Raw genomic sequence first — 22,384 nt, forward strand, 5'->3', positions numbered from 1 at the left:
TACAAAACAAACAAGGCTTGGCCAAAGTGCAATATGCTTTTCTTAAGGCCTCCTGTACACACCAACTCCCCCAGCTGTTTAGTTCCCCTGGCAGCAGAAAAACGCTAAACGTGGCAAAAATGCGTTTAGCACTTGGACATTTATCCATTTGCTTGGCCAGAGTGTTTTCCATTGCAATGGCTAAGCATGGCTAGCGTTTAGATGTGTTAACACTCGTTTAGCGTTTTTCGGCCAAAGCGGTCCTCTCCTGAACGCTATTCTTCTGCATTCAGGAGAGGAACATCTAACTGCTCCTAAACTCTGGTAAAAGCCTACATGGTCACATCCACCTTACTAACCATTCTGTATCTGCCAACCCTCTCTGCCAATCCCACCACTGGTCTTCATTCAGTGTCCTCCATCCCTCTCTGCCAATCCCTCCACTGACCTCCACTCAGTGTCCTCCACCCCTCTCTGCCAATCCCTCCACTGACCTTCACTGAGTGTCCTCCACCCCTCTCTGCCAATCCCTCCACTGACCTCCACTCAGTGTCCTCCACCCCTCTCTGCCAATCCCACCACTGGTCTCCATTCAGTGTCCTCCACCCCTCTCTGCCAATCCCACCACTGGCCTCCACTCAGTGTCCTCCACCCCTCTCTGACAATCCCTCCACTGGCTTCCCATTGCCCAACGAATAAAATTCAAAACATTAACAATAACATATAAAGCCATTTCTAACTCTGCCCCAAATTACATGACCAATCTTGTCTTTAAATATCACCCAAACCGTACACTCCGCTCCTCGCAAGACCTCCTACTCTCTAGCTCCCTTGTCTCCTCCTCCCATGCTCGTCTCCAGGACTTTTTCAGAGCTTCCCCCATCCTCTGGAACTCTTTACCCCAATTTATCAGACTATCGCCTACTCTGCTCACTCTGAAAACCTCTCTCTTCAGGGAAGCCTATCCTGCCCTCAGCTAATACTGGAATCTTCTAGTCTTCCAACCAGTCCATCCCCCACAGTTACTACCTTTTGTAGCACTAACCCCTCCCTCCTAAATTGATAGGGTTCTCCTATCCCTCTTGTATTGAACTGTATTGTTGCTGTATTGTCCCATTATATTGTAAAGCGCTGAGCAAACTGTTGGCGCCATATAAATCCTGTATAATAATAATTAAGTTGAGTTCAGGGGCTTTGGCAAAAAAAATGCCAAAAGCTCCTAAACTCACGTTTAGGAGCAGCAGTGTACATGAGGCTAAAAATTCCTGGGATGCCAATTAAAAAAATGGTCCAAAACTGACTCAAATGACTTACATGAGAAGCCACTGCTCTGGACCTAAGACAGCAGAGTGATATCAGTGCACAAGCTCCATCCTACGTGTTTCAGATGCCAGGAAAGGGGGGAAATGAATGTGCACCCCCTTCCTGAACCAAACCAGGGCACCTGACCTCAACATGGGGGGTGCCTTGCCAGTGGGGACCCCCTGGAAAAGCACCCTGTCCATATTGATGAGGACAAGGGCCTCTTCCCTACAATCCAGGCCCAGTAGTTGTGGTGGTCTTAGGCCAGGGGGCTATTTGGAATCTGGAAGGCCTCTTTAAAAATAAAGGGTCCTCCAGATACCACCTCTACTACACATTCACAAAAAAAATTTAACCCAGACATGAAGATAATCAAATGTCTGACAAGTCCCTTTAAAAAACAAAACAAAAAATCTAAAATTCCTCAGAATTCCCCTAAACCCATTATCAGTAACGATGCTTTCCACCTGCTTATCAAAATTGAAAATCTGATGACCCGCTGCATGCAATCGATCCTGACAGTACTGCTCACTGACAGCTTTCCGAGCTGCTGTCATCAGGTTTATAAGGGAAGGAGTGGGGATAGTAGTGACATCATTGCCCAGATAGGGTCACGCCCACATTTCATCAAGGTCATTGCCCAAATATGGTCAGTGACCATATTTGGGGAGTAATGTCAATGCCATCCCTTTGCTTATGTGGCTGGGGATTCCCATGATAGCAGCGGTTGCTAGGGGCACAGAGGTTGTCAGCACCCACTGCTTTCCTAGGAAACATTGACAGCTGAAACTGTCATATAGAACCAATAGAAAACATGCGTCTTGTTTCTTGTTCCTGCTGAAGAGCCAAAATTCAGTCTAAACCTAAGATCGGGCCAAACTGTCGGCTCATCCCTAGTTACCGAGAGATACAGTATGTACAACTGAGCAGAATATCTTATAAAAGTCTTTGCATGCTGAGAATGGTCACATACACTATATGGCCAAATGTCCGGAAACCGCTGACCAGCACACCTACATGAGCTGGTTGAACATCTCATCCCAAAACCATGACCAATTAATATGGCCCTGTGTCATGGCTATAACATCCTTCATTTTTCTAGGAAGTGTGCCCACAAGATTTTGGACGGTTTCTGTGGGATTGTTGAGGTCGGGTACGGATGGTAAATGTGAAGACCTGACTCACAGTTCCAATCCATCCCAAAGGGAACATCTAAGGTCAGGTACTGGTGCTGGATGAGAAGACCTGGCTCACCATCGGCATTCCAATTCACCCCAAAGGTGTTAAGTAGAGCTGATGTCAGGGCTCTGTTCAGGACACTTGAGTTCTTCCACACCAAACTGGTCAAACCATGTCTTTATGGCGCTGGCTTTGAACACGGGACAGTCATGCTGGAACAGAAAAGGGTCTTCACCACAATGTTGCAACAATGTTGGAACGTCACAATGGTCTGCAATGTCTTTGTATGATGTAGTATTAACCGTACTCTTCACTGGAGACACGTGAACTTCATCAGTTGAAGGAGTGTCCACATTCTTTGGGCCATACAGTGTATCTGTTTGGAGTGAGATGAACCTGTTACCATTGTTGATAGTTCTTTCAACATGAACCTCCAAGGTCAGGTACTGATGTTGGATGAGAAGACCTGGCTCACCATCAGCGTTCCAATACACCCCAAAGGTGTTCAGTAGAATTGAGGTCAGGGCTCTGTCCAGACATTCGAGTTCCCCCACACCAAATTGGTCAAACCATGTCATTATGGAGCTGGCTTTGTACACAGGGGACAGTCATGCTGGAACAGAAAAGTGTCTTCGCCAAAATGTTGGAAGAGCACAATGATCTACAATGTCTTAGTATAATGTAGTGTTAACCATACTCTTCACTGGAGACACGTGGACTTCATCAGTTGGAGGAGTGTCCACATTCTTTGGGCTATACAGTGTATCTGCTTGGGGTGAGATGAACCTGTTACCATTGTTGATGGAGTTCTTTCATCATGAACCTCCAAGGTCAGGCACTCATGTTGGATAAGAAGACCTGGCTCACCATCAGCGTTCCAATTCACCCCAAAGATGTTCAGTATGGTTGAGGTCAGGTCTCTGTCCAGGACATTCAAGTTCCTCCACACCAAACTGGTCAAACCATGTCTTTATGGAGCTGGCTTTGTACACGGGACAGTCATGCTGGAACGGAAAAGGGTCTTCGCCAAAACGTTGCAACAATGTTGGAAGAGCACAATGGTCTACAATGTCTTTGTATGATGTAGTATTAACCAAACTCTTCACTGGAGACACCTGGACTTCATCAGTTGGAGGAGTGTCCACATTCTTTGGGCCATACAGTGTATCTGGAGTGAGATGAACCTATTATCATTTTTGATAGAGTTCTTTCATCATGAACCTCCAAGGTCAGGTACTGATGTTGGATGAGAAGACCTGGCTCACCAATGGTGTTCCAATTCACCCCAAAGGTATTCAGTAGGATTGAGGTCAGGGCTCTGTCCAGGACACTCAAGTTCCCCCCCACCAAACTGGTCAAACTAGGTCTTTATGGATCTGGCTGTGTACACAGGGGACAATCATGCTGGAACCATTAATGACCTTCCCAAAACTGTTACCACAAGGCACCATTGGCTACAGTGTCTTTGTATAGTATAATATATACACATTTTTGCCATGCAGTGCAGATTTTTGGCCATACAGGGCAGATTTTTGGCCATACAGTGCAGATTTTTGGCCATACAGGGCAGATTTTTGGCCATACAGTGCAGATTTTTGGCCATACAGTGCAGATTTCTCTGAGTATATCCAATTGGCTTTATATATGTATAATATTACAGCAAAGCTTTTTATACCAGTTGATACATGAAGGGTTATTTACGATCCTCTCCGTATACAGGTCGGGTTATACAGCTTCTGGTGGTCCTCCTAATCGTCTTGTTCTTCATCGTATTCATCTTCATATGTGTTCTGTTTACATTCTGTGAGTATAACCTTCTTCTCTGTATCCGTGTCATAAAGAAAAGAGAGGTTTGTTCTTTATGTTCTCTGATTGGCAGCCCCCTTTGCCCTTAGAAGGCCATCGTTGCATTGGCTTACCAGTATGGTCCCATAGAGGGGTGGACTTTGGGTCTAATGGTTCACAGTCTTGTGTTGGGTTCAATCCTCACTATTCTGAGCAACTTGTATGACCAGCGAGTGACAGATTATTATTATACAGTATTTATATAGCGCCAGAAAGGTTTGCTCAGCGCTTTACATTATAGTGGGGACAGAACATGAGACAATACAGTAACAAAACAAAACACGAGGGGTACGAGGGCCCTGCTCTTTGGAGCTTACAATCTAGGAGGGAGGGGATAGTGGTACAGGAGGAAGTGGCTGTGGGGGATGGAGTGGTAGGAGGAGTGGAGGAGATCGGCTGTTAGGTGAGGGCGGGGTAGGCTTCCCTGAAGAGATGGCTTTTCAGGGTGCTCCTAAAGGTAAGGAGGGTAGGTGACAGTCTGATGGATTGGGGTAGTGAGTTCCAGAGGAAGGGGGAAGTCCTGGAGAAGTCTTGCAGTCGGGCGTGGGAGGAGGAGACCAGGGAGCTAGAAAGTAGGAGGTCTTGTGAGGAGCGAAGGGTACGGGTTGGGTGGTATTTGGGTATCAGGTCGGTGAGGTAGTTTGGGGAAGCGTTATGAATGGCTTTGTATGTCAGTGTTAGTAGTTTGAATTTAATGCGTTGGGCAATCGGGAGCCAGTGGAGGGAATGACAGAGGGGGGTGGAGCCAGTGGAGGGAATGACAGAGGGGGTGGAGCCAGTGGAGGGAATGACAGAGGGGGGTGGAGCCAGTGGAGGGAATGACAGAGGGGGGTGGCAGAAGCGGAGCGGTTGGTAAGGTGGATGAGTCTATATATAATCTAGATTATAAGAGGTTATGGGTTCCACAAGCCGGTTCTGACTCTTACAGAGGGGCAGCACAGTACTAGGGTCAGCCTGGCAGTACTCGGGTCGTTGGTTCATATCCCAACCACAGCACCACCTGCCTGGAGTTTGCATGTTCTCCCTGTGCCTGTGTGGGATTCCTCCGGGTACTCCAGCTTCCTCTCACACTCCAAAGACATGCTGGTAGGTGAATTGGCTCCTGTCTATAATTGTCCCTAGTGTGTGTATGTATGAATGTGAGTTAGGGACCTTAGATTGTACGCCCCTCGGGGGTGGGGACTGATGTACAGTGGATATAAAAAATGTATTTACACCCCTGTTAAAATGTCAGGTTTCTGTGATGTAAAAAAATGAGACAAAGATGAATCATTTCAGAACTTTTTCCACCTTTAATGTGACCTATAAACTGTACAACTCAGCTGAACAACAAACTGAAATCTTTTAGGTGGGGGGAAGTAAAAATGAAAAACTAAAATAATCTGGTTGCATAAGTGTTCACATCCTTACACTGATACTTTATTGAAGCCCCTTTTGATGTGATTCCGGCACTCAGTCGTTTTGGGGAGGAGTCTTTCAGCATGGCACATCCTGACTTGGCAATATTTTCTCGGTCTTCGTTGCAGAAACACTCCGAATCTGTCAGATTGCGTGTCATCTCGTGCGCACAGCCCTCTTCACATCCCCCCACAGATCTTCCATCGGATTCAGGTCTGGGCTCTGGCTGGGCCATTCCACAACTTTCCTCTTCTGGTGAAGCCATTCCTTTGTGGATTTGGATGGATGCTTTGGGTGGTTGTCATGCTGAGAGAGGAAGTTCCTCTTCATGTTCAGCTTTCTAGCAGAAGCCGGAAGGTTTTGTGCCGATATTGACCGGTATTTGGAGCTGTTCATAATTCCCTCTACATGGTCTAAGGCCCCAGTTCCATCTGAAGGAAAACAGCCCCAAAGCTGCCACCACCATGCTTCATGGTGGGTATGGTGTTCTTTTGGTGATGTTTTTTGAGCCAAACATATCTTTTGGAATTATGGCCAAACAGTTCCACCTTGGGGTCATCAGACCAGAACACATTTCCCACATGATTCTGGGAGACTTCAGATGTTTTTGCAAAATTTAGCTGGGTTTGGATGTTTTTTCTTAGTAAGAAAAGTCTTCCATCTTCCCCTCTACCCCATCGCCCAGACATATGAAGAACACGGAGATTGGTGTCACATGGACCACACAGCCAGGACTTGCCAGATATTCCTGCAGCTCCTTCCATGTTGCTTTAGGCCTCTTTGCTGCCTCCCACACCAGTTTTCTTCTCGTGTTTTCATCCATTTTGGAGGGACGTCCAGTTCTTGGTGATGTCACTGTTGGTGATGTCACTGTTGGTGATGTCACTGTTGGTGTTGTCACTGTTGGTGTTGTCACTGTTGGTGATGTCACTCTTGGTGATGTCACTGTTGGTGTTGTCACTGTTGGTGATGTCACTATTGGTGTTGTCACTGTTGGTGTTGTCACTGTTGGTGATGTCACTGTTGCGCCATATTTTCTCCACTTGATGATGACGGTCTTCACTGTGTTCCATGGTATATCTGATGCCTTGGAAATTCTTTTGTCCCCTTCTTCTGACTGATACTTTTTAACAATGAGATCCCTCTGATGCTTTGGAAGCTCTCTGCAGACCATGGCTTTTGCTGTAGGATGCAACTAAGAAAATGTCAGGAAAGACCAACTAGAACAGCTGAACTTTATATGGGTATCACGTACCTGGTGATGGAGGCCAATGAAGAGAGGGCTTCCCTTGCAGCTACGTTCCGGACTCCCCTGAGAGTGGGACAGCGGGAGTCAGGCCCAAAGTTGCACAGGTCGCCTGTAGGAGTGCTGGTTGGTGGTCCACTCAGGAGCACAGCTGGTGCACGGAGATAGGTCTGCAGACAGGAGGCGCCTGTACGAGGTATGCAAGCCCTTCCGGGATTTAGATGTTTACTGGGTAGTCGGTTCAAGCCAAGGTCAGGTACCAGGTGGGAATCAGTGCGGACGTAGTCAGATGGGATAGCCGAGGTCATGCACAGAGGAGCAAGAGAGAGAGAGTATCCGTAAGCCAGGCCGAGGTCAGATCCGGGGTAAAGCGGAGTAGACAGGTCCAGGAGCAAGCCGAGTCAGTAACAGGAAATCACAGGTCAGCATCACAGGAAACAGGAACAGGGCACGGGGAGCTAGAGATCATCCAGCAACTTGAGGAAATGATGAACCTCCTTATAAAGGTCATCTGGCACGAAACTGAGGCTGATGTGTACTTCTACGGCCATGCAGAGTACTGGCAGAAATGCCAGATCTTCCAGAACCTCTGCCGTGGACAGGACCCTGACAGTGGGGTTAATCAGAGGCACTGTAAATGATGGGGGTGTGTACTGACTCCTATTTAATATGATTTTGCATGTGATTTCTTCATTCTGAACACAGCTACATCCCCAGTTAAAAGAGGGTGTGAACACTTATGCAACCACATTATTTTAGTTTTTTATGTGTACTCCCCCTCCCAAAAGATTTCAGTTTGTTGTTCAGCTGAGATGTACAGTTTATAGATCACATTAAAGGTGGAAAAAGTCCTGAAATTATTTATCTTTGTCTAATTTTTTTTTCTTACATCCCAGAAACCTGACATTTTAACAGGGGTGTGAAGACTTTTTATAATCACTGTAAATGTGTAATATACATATACGTATATGTAAAGTGCTGCGTAAATTGAAGGCGCTATACAAGTACCTGTAATAAATAATGATACAGAGAGATAAATATCGAGACACGAGGTCGCTGTCTGTGGGACCTTGGCAGAAGGACATCTCCAACCAACAAACCTTCAGGAACATTTATTGGCTCCTTCAAATTATTTTACCGAATTAAATTGTTTGTTTTTTAGCTTTTTTTTTTCTTTTACGTAATGAAAGGTTAAAACAAAAACGTAATTAAACCCAAAAATGTCACAAACTGCAGTTTATTAGTCGTTAGACGTCATCGCGTAGTTTGCAGGCCTGTTTTCTTCTATTTTCACCGGTTGATCCTGCCACTTCCTGTCCGAGGGTGACAACGTTCACTCAGCCTTCTGTAGCAGGACAGCAGAAACAAGACAGGGCTAGAGAGACATTTGTTTCGTTTAGATCCCTTATTTAAGTAAATTTGTTTGGCTAAATTTGTTTTGTTGCGTTTATTCCTTTTTGAATTTGATTCAAATTTTGAGAATTCGGTCGGACTGAATTTAATTTGGCCGAATCAAAAAAGTATCACATTTGAATCTACAGTATTCTATTCTAAATTTGAATTTCAGAAGATATTTATTTTCTATTCTACTGTTTTTTTATTCTAATCTATTCTATTTTCTATTCAATTTTATTTTATTCTTTTCTATTCTATACTTTTATTTTCTATTCTTTTTAACTGTATCCTTTTCTATTGTATTCTTTTCAAAATTTGAATATTGGAAGGAAGCCATGTTCTATTCTACTTTGTTCTACTTCTTTTCTATTACATTCTTCTATTTTCTCTTCTTTTCTATTCTATTTTATTCTGATCTTTTATTTTTTATCATATTCTAATTTTTCTGTTCTATTCCTTTATATTCAATTATTTTTTTTTCTATTCTGTTATGTTTTTCTGTATTCTTTTCTATTCTTTTTGAAATTTTAATTTCAGAAGGGAGCTATGTTCTATTCTAGTCTATTTTCTATTCTATTATTGTGTAATATATTTTATGTTTTCTATTTTTTTCTATTCTATTGCTTTCTTTTCTATTACATGCTAATATATTTTATTTTTTCTATTCTATTCAATGCTATCCTTGTCTATTCTAATATATTCTTTTCTATTCAATTTCTTTCTATTCTATTATTTTATTTTCTATTATATTCTGTTTTACTCTATTCTATTATTTTCTTTTCTATTATATTCCTGGCGGCGATCAGCGATTTAAACCAGAACTGCAAGACTGCGGTGGGCATACTGACACTGGGGGGGAACTGACTAACTGCCACTGACATCCCCAGTGACACCAATACAGTGATCAGTGCTAAAAAAAAGCCCTGACATTGTAATTATGACACTGGGCAGGAAGGGGTTAACATGAGGGGCGATCAAAGGGTTAACTGTGATCTGGGCGTGGTACTAGGGGGCGGGGTCTGTGTGCTTCACTGTAAGCACATTGCTTTGGATGGTTGTGCTGTGCAGTGTGCCAGAGCCGACAGGGAGGAAGACTGCTAGTAAACAAAACATTCCTCCTCCCCTTTGGCGATCCTTGGGAATCACTGGGTGCCAGCGAGTAATCACCGGCCGGGACCTGGTGATTGACAGCCACGTAGCTCAGGGGCGCCCCCTGCCCAGAGATGCAAAATCACATATATATATACAGTTGCAAGAAAAAGTATGTGAACCCCTTGGGATTACGTGGAGTTTTGCATGAATTGGGCATAAAATGTGCTCTGAACGTCATCTAAGTCACAACAATAGAAGAACACAGTCTGCTGAACATAATACTGCACAAACATTAGATGTTGCCATGGTTTAATTGCACATAACATGTAAACATTCACAGTGCAGGGAGGAAAAAGTATGTGAACCTTTGGACTTAATAACTGGTTGACCCTCCTTTGGCAGCAATAACCTCAACCAAACGTTTCCCGTAGTTGCAGATCAGACCTGCACAACCATCTGGAGTCATTTTGGAGCACTCCTCTTCACAAAACTGTTTCAGTGTAGCAATATTCTTGGGATGTCTGGTGTGAATCGCTCTCTTAAGGTCATGCCACAGCATTTCAATGGGGTTGAGGTCAGGACTCTGACTGGGCCACTCCAGAAGGTGTATTCTGTGCTGTTGCAGCCATTGTTTTGTTGAATTACTTGTATGCTTTGGGTCATTGTCCTGTTGCATCATCCATCCTCTGCGGAGCTTCAGTTGGCGGACAGATGGTCGTACGTTTTCCTGCAAAATGTCTTGATAAACTCTGGAATTCATTTTCCCATCAATGACAACAATCCGTCCAGGCCCTGAGGCAGCAAAGCAGCCCCAAACCATGATGCTCCCTCCGCCATGTTTCACAGTGGGGATGAGGTTTTGATGTTGGTGTGCTGTGCCTTTTTTTCTCCACACATAGTGTTGTGTGTTCTTCCCAAACAACTCAATCTTGGTGTCATCTGTCCACAGTATATTTTGCCAGTAGTGCTGTGGAACATCCAGGTGCTCTTTTGCAAACTTCAAACGTGCTGCAATATTCTTTTTGGCCAGCAATGGCTTCCTCCGTGGTGTCCTCCCATGTACTCCATTCTTGTTTAATGTTTTCCTTATTGTAGATGTGTCAACAAAAATGTTAGCATGTGCCAGAGATTTCTGTAGGTCTTTAGCTGACACTCTGGGATTCTTCTTTACCTCATGCAGCATTCTGCGCTGTGCTCTTGCAGTCATTTTTACAGGACGACCACGCCTAGGGAGAGTAGCAACAGTGCTAAACTTTCTCCATTTGTAGACAGTCTGTCTTACCGTGGACACATGAACATCAAGGCTCAAGGAGATACTTTTGTAACCCTTTCCAGCTTCATTCAAGTCAACAATTCTTGATCGTAGGTCTTCTGAGAGCTCTTTTCTGCGAGGCATGGTTCACATCAGACAGTGCTTCTTGAAACCAGTAAAACCAAAACAGGTGTGTGTTTTTTAAGGACAGGACAGCTGTCAGCAACACATCCAATATCATCACACTGATTGGAGTCAAGGTTGGCTCACTCCTGGCTCCAATTATCTCTGGGAGAAGTCATTAAGCTAGGGCCTCACATACTTTTTCCTCAATGCACTGTGAATGTTTACATGTTATGTGCAATTAAACCATGGCAACATCTAATGTTTGTGCAGTATTATGTTCAGCAGACTGTGTTCTTCTATTGTTGTGACTTAGATGACGTTCAGAGCACATTTTATGCCCAATTCATGCAAAACTCCATGTAATCCCAAGGGGTTCACATACGTTTTCTTGCAACTGTATACACACACACACACACACATGTGATTTTGTGCACCCGTGCCGCCCTGTAGCAGTATTTCTGCTATAGGGTGGTCGGGAAGCGGTTAAAGTATCAGAACGACAGCGAGAACCTCTAGTTATCTGTCAAACTATAGATATCATCATCTGGGTGCCCCACCGGGGTGTAGTAATCTGGAGAAAAACAAAATGGCAGTAGACTAGTGCAAAGACTGCCTAAAGATGGTTTGTGATACATCCCATGCGGAGTAATGGATCACTACATAGGTGAATGCAATATTGGATTTATTAGATCTCATAGATCATAGAAAAGGGTAGACAAGGACATGGTGAACATAGTACAATCCTGTTATAGAATCAAAGAATTAAATTAAAAAAACGTTCGGCGTCTTCAATTTAGCTGTGTGGCCAATGAATGATCAATATGAGGCTGTAAAGATTCTTCTGTGTTCCTCAGATGAGGTTTCCATACTTCTTAACCTAATCAATTTGTATTTCCTCTTAAAATAAGCTTCAAGGCATATATGGAGAGGTTCCTAGCGTGGGCGGACTGACAACTCATGGGGCCCCCGGGCAATAGGAGATCATGGGGCCCCTGTGTCCTTGCCCACACTCAAAAAAGCCTATGAAAAAGGTACCAGGGGCATCTCATGGGGCCCCCTACTGACCCCGGGCCCTCAGGCAGTGGCCGAGTTTCCAAATGGTCAGTCCGCCCCTGGTTCCTAGGAATAAACAGTGGAATGTGACGAATTCAAAAGAATCAAAAAGATTGTCGTCATAACAACCTCGTAGGATGCACATGTGGGAATCTGATCGCTGATTACATATTTATCTCATTACCTTCTGAGTGAGTGTCCCAGATCTTGTAAATGGTGAATATAAATCTCCTTGTATGACCAAGAGTGGTGGATAATAATCCAAAAAATGAAATGTGTTAAGTTTCTGAAATAAATGAAGAAAATGAGTGAAATAGTATATAGTGATACATAAGTGTAGCTCTTATATTGAATATAATGAATTTACCACATTGGAAACCTGGTCAGTTCTCACCGATGAAGGGGAAAACATTTGTATATCGGTAATGATGATGGAATCCAAGAAGTAAGTAGTATGGAAGTCTCTATAAGTTGCATTCAAACGTTCATGTTTCCTTAGGATGTGCCCCTTTAAGGGTTCCGAAAATGTCTCTTATTCAAGAGCTGATACGGTTCCTATACGGATACGTGAGACTAAAGTCCCATATCAGAGGTAGTAAAACAAATGGTATTAACCACTTACAGTCCGGACACTTTCCCCCCCTTCCAGTCCGGACACTTTCCCCCCCTTCCAGTCCGGACACTTTCCCCCCTTCCAGTCCGGACACTTTCACCCCCTTCCAGTCCGGACACTTTCCCCCCCTTCCAGTCCGGACACTTTCCCCCCTTCCAGTCCGGACACTTTCACCCCCTTCCAGTCCAGACACTTTCCCCCCCCCTTCCAGTCCAGACACTTTCCCCCCCTTCCAGTCCAGACACTTTCCCCCCCTTCCAGTCCAGACACTTTCCCCCCCTTCCAGTCCCGACACTTTCTCCCCCTTCCAGTTCGGACACTTTCCCCCCCCCTTCCAGTCCAGACCCTTTCCCCCCCTTCCAGTCCAGACACTTTCCCCCCCTTCCAGTCCAGACACTTTTCCCCCCTTCCAGTCCCGACACTTTCTCCCCCTTCCAGTCCCGACACTTTCACCCCCTTCCAGTCCCGACACCTTCCCCCTCTTCCAGTCCCGACACTTCCCCCCCTTCCAGTCCCGACACTTTCCCCCCCTTCCAGTCCCGACACTTTCCCCCCCTTCCAGTCCAGACACTTTCCCCCCCTTCCAGTCCAGACAATTTCACCCCCTTCCAGTCCAGACACTTTCCCCCCCTTCCAGTCCAGACACTTCCCCCCCCTCCCTCCAGTCCCGACACTTTCTCCCCCTTCCAGTCCCGACACTTTCCCCCCCTTCCAGTCCCGACACTTTCCCCCCCTTCCAGTCCAGACACTTTCCCCCCCTTCCAGTCCGGACACTTTCCCCCCTTCCAGTTCGGACACTTTCACCCCCTTCCAGTCCGGACACTTTCCCCCCTTCCAGTCCCGACACTTTCCCCCCCTTCCAGTCCGGACACTTTCCCCCCTTCCAGTCCGGACACTTTCCCCCCTTCCAGTCCGGACACTTTCCCCCCCTTCCAGTCCGGACACTTTCCCCCCCTTCCAGTCCGGACACTTTCCCCCCCTTCCTGACCAGGGCAATTTTCAGCTTTCAGCACTATCACACTTTGAATGACAATTGCGCAGTTTTGCAACTCTGTACCCATATGAATTTTTTTACCATTTTTTGAGACAGATAAAACTTTATTTTGGTGGTATTTATTCACCGCTGGATTTTTATTTTTTTTGCTATATAAATTAAAAAGTCCAAAAATTTTGAAAAAAGTGTTTTTCTTATAAAATAGTGCAAATAAATAATCTTTCATCATAAATCTTTGCCAAAATGTATTCCGTTATCTTTTCAGTAAAACAAAAAAAACCGCCAAATTAGTTTATAACCAAAAATTATAATTTTTAAACATCTTTTTTACATTTTAATTTTATTTTTTATATTATTATTTATGTTTTTTTGTTTTTTTTTTACATACTGTCACCCTAGCAGTACAGGGTCACCATGGTGACACTGTACTACTTGTGGGGAGTGATTTTTTTTTTACAGTGATTGCTTTTAAACCCATATAGGATGTAAAAGCAATCATTTCTCCTTCTCTCTGGCTGCATTCTTGCACCCATTGAGAAATACTGTGTGAGCTGTGATTGGTCACAGCTTGCCACATGGTACAAGGCTGTTGTGAATGGCCCTGTACCATGTGATCTCTGTGATTATTCACAGATTTCACACGTAGTAAGCAAAGATGTCAGAAGTGACTTCTTGCTTACTACTTTGCATGTGATCACTGATTGGCCAATCAGTGATCACATGATCGGGACCTCGTACAGAGGTCCCGTCCGACGATCGGTGTTTCACTGTGTCCGGAGGACACAGTGGGCATCGGATCGCGGTGCTGCGCACTCCCAGTGCGCACAGCTAGAAATAGCAGGTGTCGTTTATGAACGGAAACCCGCCCCTGGAGTGCCACCATACTGGCGTTTAAAAACAGTAGGAGGACGGCAGGTGGTTAAATATACCTATTGAATCCAAAAATTCCCCTCCAAGCAGAGCTCAATGACCCTATTGTGGCCTGGGGTATATATTGTCCCGTATCAAAAAATTGCGCTTTATAATGACTCAGCTTAATATTATGTACTTGCCACCGGTGGAAGTGAACGGAGTCACCTAAAATCGCCCCCCATAGTACTCCTTAGAGTAATTGCATTGTGGTTTTCTGTTTGCCTCGTGTTTATCCAAGATGGAGCTGCACCACTTGCTTCTTTCCCCTGTTGGATACCGCAGCATATGAAGACGCCGTGCGTGATGATGTCATTACGTTGAGGCGTTTTATCGGCCAATCATCACAGGCTTCGTCAGAACTGGGAAGGGACATCTCTCCATAGTGCCTTTATAATTGCGCCTTTTTAAAGTCATGTCGCCCTCTTGTGTTGAAATGTCATCACTACATTGAAATCCAAAATTCCACAGAAAAACATATGAATGAGAAAGAACATCAGAAAGATAGCCAGATACAATCTGATCTATTCCAGATTATATTTTCCATTTATATATATATATCAGATAGCTTTATGGATATTAATATATAACTTTATAAGTATCTTAATTTTCAACGTTCTTTATTTTAATCTGTTCTTTTATTCTTTTAGTTCAAAAATACTTTAAAATTTAGTTCAGTATTTAATCCAAATGGTAATAGAGTACCTAATGTATATATCCAGAATTTCTTTTTTGTAAAAGTATTTTATCAAAATCTCCTCTCCTTGAAGAAATATTTAGGAGGAAATTCCCTTTTACCTTAAAACCTTCCTTTTTCCCTTGATGTATATCCTTGAACTGCTTCCATACTACTTACTTCTTGGATTCCATCGTCATTACCGATATACAAATGTTTTCCCCTTCATCGGTGAGAACTGACCAGGTTTCCAATGTGGTAAATTCATTATATTCAATATAAGAGCTACACTTATGTATCACTATATACTATTTCACTCATTTTCTTCATTTATTTCAGAAACTTCAACTTAACACATTTCATTTTTTGCATTATTATCCACCACTCTTGGTCATACAAGGAAGTTTATATTCACCATTTACAAGATCTGGTACACTCACTCAGAAGGTAATGAGATAAATATCTAATCAGCAATCAGATTCCCACATGTGCATCCTACTAGGTTATTATTATTATTATTATACAGTATTTATAGTTCGCTCAGTGCTGTACATTACAAACGGGGACAGAACATGTGACAGAACAATACCAATACAATGCAAAACATGAGGGGATCGAGGGCCCTGCTCCTTGGAGCTTACAATCTAGGAGGGAGGGGATGGTGGTACAGGAGGAGATAGCTGTGGGGGATGGAGTGGTAGGAAGAGTGGAGGAGGTCGGCAAGTTAGCAGGGGGTGGGGTAGGCTTCCCTGAAGAGATGGGTTTTCAGGGTGCGCCTAAAGGAGAGGAGAGTAGGTGATAGTCTGATGGGTTGGGGCAGGGAGTTCCAGAGGATGGGTGACACCCTGGAGAAGTCCTGGAGGTGGGCATGGGAGGAGGAGACCAGGGAACTAGAGAGAAGGAGGTCTTGTGAGGAGCGGAGTGTGCGTGTTGGGCGGCACTTGGATATTAGGTCAGTGATGTAGTTCGGGGCAGTATGGTGGACAGCTTTGTACATCAGTGTTAGGATTTTGAATTTGATCCGTTGCGCAATCGGAAGCCAGTGGAGGGATTGGCAGAGGAGGGTGGAGGACATTGAGTGGAGGCCAGTGGAGGGATTGGCAGAGGGGTGTGGAGGACACTGAGTGGAGGCCAGTGGAGGGATTGGCAGAGGGGGGTGGAGGACTGAGTGGAGGCCAGTGGAGGGATTGGCAGAGGGGGATGGAGGACACTGAATGGAGGCATTGGCAGAGGGGGGTGGCGGAAACGGAGCAGTTGTAAAGGTGAATGAGTCTGGCAGCCGTATTCAGGATAGACTGAAGCGGGGATAGCCAGCGGCGAGGCAGGCCAGTGAGGAGTGATGATGACGACAATCTTTTTGATTCTTTTGAATTCGTCACATTCCACTGTTTATTCCTAGGAACCAGGGGTGGACTGACCATTCGGAAACTCAAGCACTGCCCGAGGGCCCGGGGTCAGTAGGGGGCCCCATGAGATGCCCCTGGTACCTTTTTCATAGGCTTTTTTGAGTGTTGGCAAGGACACAGGGGCCCCATGATCCCCTATTGCCCGGGGGCCCCATGAGTTGTCAGTCCGCCCCTGCTAGGAACCTCTCCATATATGCCTTGAAGCTTATTTTAAGAGGAAATACAAATTGATTAGGTTAAGAAGTATGGAAACCTCATCTGAGGGACACAGAAGAATCTTTACAGCCCCATATTGATCATTCATTGGCCACACAGCTAAATTGAAGACGCCAAACGGTTTTCTAATTTAATTCTTTGATTTTATAACAGGATTGTACTATGTTCACCATGTCCTTGTCTACCTTTTTCTACGATCTATGAGATCTAATAAATCCAATATTGCATTCACCTATGTAGTGATCCATTACTCCGCATGGGATTTATCACAAGCCATCTTTAGGCAGTCTTTGCACTAGTCTACTGCCATTTTGTTTTTCTGAACTTAATTAGAAGTGAGACGGAGATATTATAAGGATATACAGTTGTGACCAAAATTATTCAACCCCCAATGCTGTAAAGGGGTTTAGGGACTATAGTGTACATTTGGAATTGTATTCAGAATCAAATCCTACAAGGACGTTGTAACTACCCAAATGCAACTAAAATGACATCAATTGTTTATGTAATACAGTAGTAAATGGTTCTTATGTGGTTTCTTCATTGCCACAATTATTCAACCCCTTAAAGACTACCACTCTGAAGAACAGAGGTTCATACAGGTGCTTTCCATCAGGTATTGAAAACACCTGTGGATGTCACCGAGCAGCAATCAAGCATAATAAGCACCAATTAGGCAGCTTTAAAATGACTGTGATACTCAGCTCCTTCTAGACATTTACTGGTGTGGTTACAAACATGGTGAAGGCAAGAGAATGGTCCAGGAAGACAAGAGAAGAGGTGATTTCTCTTCACAGGAAGGGCAATGGCTATAAGAAGATTGCAAAGATGTTAAACATACCAAGAGACACCTTAGGAAGCATCATTCGCAAATTCAAGGCAAAGGGCACTGTTGAAACGCTACCTGGTCGTGGCAGAAAGAAGATGCTGACTTCGACTGCTGTGCGCTACCTGAAGCGTAGAGTGGAGAGAAGTCCCCGTGTGACTGCTGAGGAACTGAGAAAAGATTTGTCAGATGTGGGTACAGAAGTTTCAGCCCAGACAATAAGACGCACACTGCGTAATGAAGGCCTCCGTGCCAGAACTCCCAGGCGTACCCCCTTGCTGTCTCCAAAGAATAAGAAGAGTCGACTGCAGTATGCCAAAAGCCATGTGGACAAACCACAAAAGTTGTGGGATAGTGTTCTGTGGACTGATGAAACAAAATTAGAACTGTTTGGGCCCATGGATCAACGCTATGTTTGGAGGAGGAAGAACAAGGCCTATGATGAAAAGAACACCTTGCCTACTGTGAAGCATGGTGGAGGGTCAATCATGCTTTGGGGCTGTTTTGCTTCTGCAGGTACAGGGAAGCTTCAGCGTGTGCAAGGTACCATGAATTCTCTTCAGTACCAGGAGATATTGGATGGAAACGTGATGCAGTCCGTCACACACCTGAGGCTTGGGAGACGTTGGACCTTTCAACAGGACAATGATCCCAAGCATACCTCCAAGTCCACTAGAGCATGGTTGCAGAGGAAAGGCTGGAACATTTTGGAGTGGCCATCGCAGTCACCAGACTTAAATCCGATTGAGAACCTCTGGTGGGACTTAAAGAAAGCAGTTGCAGTGCGCAAGCCTAAGAATGTGACTGAACTGGAGGCCTTTGCCCATGAAGAATGGGCGAAGATACCCGTAGATCGCTGCAAGACACTTGTGTCAAGCTATGCTTCACGTTTAAAAGCTGTTATAACTGTAAAAGGATGCTGTACTAAGTACTAAGATTGAATGTCACTTGGGGGTTGAATAAAACTGATAATGCTGTGAGCACAGAAAAGACATTTGTGGTTATTTCATTATAACTGTTATGTTATATTTGTCTGACCTACAAGTGCCTCTTTAATGTAAATGTAAGCAAGATGACTGAATGATCAAAAGCAATGTCAAACTGGCCAAAACACTCAATTTCAGTGGGGGTTGAATAATTTTGGTCACAACTGTAATTATCAGGATATAGACATATCTCCTATGTTTTATATATGTAGTAATCTGGACTTTTGTTAGTCCAATGATTCCTAAATAGGGATAATATACATTGAGTCCAGGAAATGCCACGGGAAATGTGTGCACATGCAGTCCTATAACAATGGAGATGGTGCACTCAGTCCCACAATATGGACATCGGACGTATCACACAGGTAAGTGGAATTATTATTATTATTATTATACAGGATTTATGGCGCCAACAGTTTGCTCAGCGCTGTACAATATAACGGGAGACAATACAGCAACAATACAGTTTAATGCAAGAGGGTTAGGATGGCCTGATCCTGGGAGCTTACAATCTAGGAGGGAGGGGCTAGTGGTACAAAAGGTAGTAACTGTGGGGGATGGACTGGTATGAGGAGTAGAAGATTCCATTATTAGCTGAGGGCAGGATAGGCTTCCCTGAAGAGATCGGTTTTCAGAGATCGCCTAAAAGTGAGCAGAGTAGGCAATAGTCAGATAGAATGGGGTAGAGAGTTCCAGAGGATGGGGGAAGCTCTGGAGAAGTCCTGGAGATGAGCATGGGAGGAGGAGACAAGGGAGCTAGAGAGCAGGAGGTCATGGGGAGGAGCCGAGAGTACGCTTTGGGTGATATTTGGAGACAAGATTGGTGATGCAATTTGGGGCGGAGTTATAAATGGCTTCATAGGTTATTGTTAATGTTTTTTGAATTTTATCCGTTGGGCAATGGAAGCCAGTGGAGGGATTGGCAGAGAGGGGTGGAGGACACTGAGTGGAGGCCAGTGGAGGGATTGGCAGAGAGGGATGGAGGACACCCAATGGAGGCCAGTGGATGGATTGGCAGAGAGGGATGGAGGACACCCAATGGTGGTCAGTGGGGGGATTGGCAGAGAGGGATGGAGGCCAGTGGAGGGATTGGCAGAGAGGGATGGAGGACACTGAGTGGAGGTCAGTGAAGGGATTGGCAGTTAGGGGTGGAGGCCAGTGGAGGGATTGGCAGAGAGGGGTGGCAGATATGGAACGGTTAGTAAGGTGGCTGAGTCTGGCAGCAGCATTCATGATAGACTGAAGAGGGAATAGCCTGTGATAAGGTCGGCCAATGAGGAGGGAGTTACAATAGTCAAGACGAGATATAACATGGGAGTGGATAAGTTGCTTTGCGGTTTCCAAGGTTAGGAACGGGCGTATCTTGGAGATGTTGTGGAGATGAAGTCTACAAGATTTGGACAGTGATTGGGTTTGGGGCCGAAAGGACAGATGGGAGTCTAGGATTACACCTAGTACCCTGGTGTGAGGGGAGGGACTGGTGGATGTATTGTTGATCGTGATGGAGAAGTCAGGGGGAGCACGGGCTGGGGGGAATATTAAGAGCTCACTTTTAGAAAGATTGAGTTTGAGGAAGTGGAGTGACATCCATGCCGATATGTCACTTAGTAGGTTAGTAATGCGAGAGGAGACTGAAGGGGGGAGGTGAGGAGGAGACTGAAGGGGTGAGGTGAGGAGGAGACTGAAGGGGTGAGGTGAGGGATAGAAAGATAGATTTGTGTGTCATCAGCATAGAGATGGTACTGGAAGCCATGGGAGTCTATCAAGTGACCAAGGGAGGAGGTGTAGATGGAGAAGAGAATTAGTCCAAAGACGGAACCTTGAGGGACCTCTACAGAAAGAGGAATGCAAGGCATGCGACCTCAGTCCTAGTTGGAAAAGATTGGTACAGTTAGTGACGGCAGAGGTCCATATATGCAGTGAGCTCAGATGAGTATGAGTAATAGAATACAAGTTCCTTATACCACAACGATGGACCCAACGCATCCAGTTATATATATATTGACAGTGTAGTCACTCACATCAGGCTGTGGCCACTATGGAGATTAGGTCACCCTTTTTGCTCGTACCGTACCGATCGCACATCTGTGTATGTTGATAGGGTATAATCACTAACTAATAGGATTGGCTCACCCTTACTGCTAATAACGTTCCGTCCTCCATGTGATGCCGTGTCGTACATCGCCACGGTAGCCTCGCAGATATAACTAGACTGTTATGCCAACATGCCGCCGTGTATGGATTCCATGTGCTGGAAAACACATGTCCATAACATCTTCAGTTATTGGTGTGTGTGTCCCCATCCATCACGTCACTGATGTGCGACATCAACGCGTTTCGCCAATAGGCGTATCTTAATCAGCTTCATCAGGTTATTCTATGTAACTGCTTTGGTGAACACTCGGTTCCCTTAAATAGGATCTTCCTGGCCCAGGATGGCTGCCAGGGTCACATGGGAAAGCAGCATCCAATGGGATAGCTTCCCCAGTGACCCAGGAAACCATAGAGAAAACATGTTTCTCTTGACTTCTTCTCCAACTGCAGTGTACTGGTCTACAGCAACGAAGCAATTCCTACCATCTTACTCCCGGTGACATGTCTGACTGTTGCTATTAAATATAGGAATGCATTTTACTGTAACTACATGCTTGTTTTCTTCTCAGGGGCCCCTCTACATCTCTCTGTCCTGTGACTCCCAACAAAGTCCCTAGGCATCTGTGCTGCATGGTTGCTCCCAATATGGAGGGAGACAATTGCTAGTAAAGAGGCCAAGTGCAAACCCTTTCAGTACAAGAGTGGCCAACACCCTTTCCTGTCACCCATTTCCTGGCTGGCTGGCTGCTTGCCTTTAGCAAATGATACAACTATGGTTGTCCCTAGCAATGGCAATGTAGCCTCTACTAGACAGTTTCCTACATGCTGGACTGTATCTTCTTTGTCCCATCAGTCCTCTGATGTAAGCCATGTTCTTTTCATACGTCATGCATACACCTCTTAAAGAGAGTTCAGACCAAGCAAAAGTAGATCTACAACAGCAAGCCCTTTACTGAGGTCGTTAAGGACAACACAGCGACAGTTCTTCCAAGACAACTTCATATAGAGACTTCTCTGAGTGCCCAAAAGGTAGTCATACCTGAGTTAGCAGTAAAGTTCACAAAGTAGTCCATAACAAAAAATGCAACAATCCGCAAGGCAGGAAATATCAACACAGAGTCCATCCAATGTTAGCACAAGTTCATCAGATGCAGAACCTTTGTACCCCTTACTGGGTCCCCACAAGAAGGGGGGGATCAATCCAGCAGAGTAACAGCTACATCTTGGCAGGTATCCCAATAATCGCACGAGGAATCCGACAGGCTGGTTGTAGCCAAGTTGACCGATCAATCAGGGTACAATCAACCTGTCCATACATGGTTCAAATCTTGGCCAGTCCCTGCTGAATGGCTGACTGGCTTTAGAGTCAGCCTGATGAGCTTTTTAAAGTGGCAACAAACAGAAAAACACTTGAACCCTTTTACCTTCCTGGAAGCAACTGTTCACGTGTGTATACCGATAAACCTGATTTTCTCATTGATATTGGCTTCCCTCTCATAGATTCCAGTATGATGAGCAAAGTCACAGAGATGGAGTCCTCGCTGAATTGCATTGCATCTGATAGCGTCCTTGGTAAATATGTAGTGCTCAATGTACACTCACCGGCAACTTCATGAGGTCCACCTGTTCAATTGCTTGATAACAGAAATTGCTAATCAGCCAGTCACATGGCAGCAGCGCAATGCATCTAGACATCTAGACGTGGTGAAGACAACTTGCTGAAGTTCAAACTGAGCATAAGAATGGGGAAGAAAGGGGATTTAAGTGTCTTTTAATGTGTCATGGTTGTTGGTGCCA

General features: G+C 44.9%; 1 protein-coding gene across 1 annotated transcript in view; it reads left to right on the plus strand.

Annotated features, from left to right (window-relative positions):
* LOC149462952 (asialoglycoprotein receptor 2-like) overlaps positions 1 to 22,384 on the plus strand; it is a 42,533-nt gene that overhangs the window by 4,979 nt on the left and 15,170 nt on the right. The window contains exons 3-4 of the mRNA XM_089676117.1: positions 4,180 to 4,263; positions 22,088 to 22,159. Coding sequence (XP_089532243.1) covers positions 4,180 to 4,263; positions 22,088 to 22,159 — 156 coding nt within the window. The remainder of the gene's footprint in view (positions 1 to 4,179; positions 4,264 to 22,087; positions 22,160 to 22,384) is intronic.

Source organism: Staurois parvus, unplaced genomic scaffold, assembly GCF_062004578.1.
Source record: "Staurois parvus isolate SC_StPar_1 unplaced genomic scaffold, SC_StPar_1.0 ptg000164l, whole genome shotgun sequence".
Taxonomy (NCBI): domain Eukaryota; kingdom Metazoa; phylum Chordata; class Amphibia; order Anura; family Ranidae; genus Staurois; species Staurois parvus.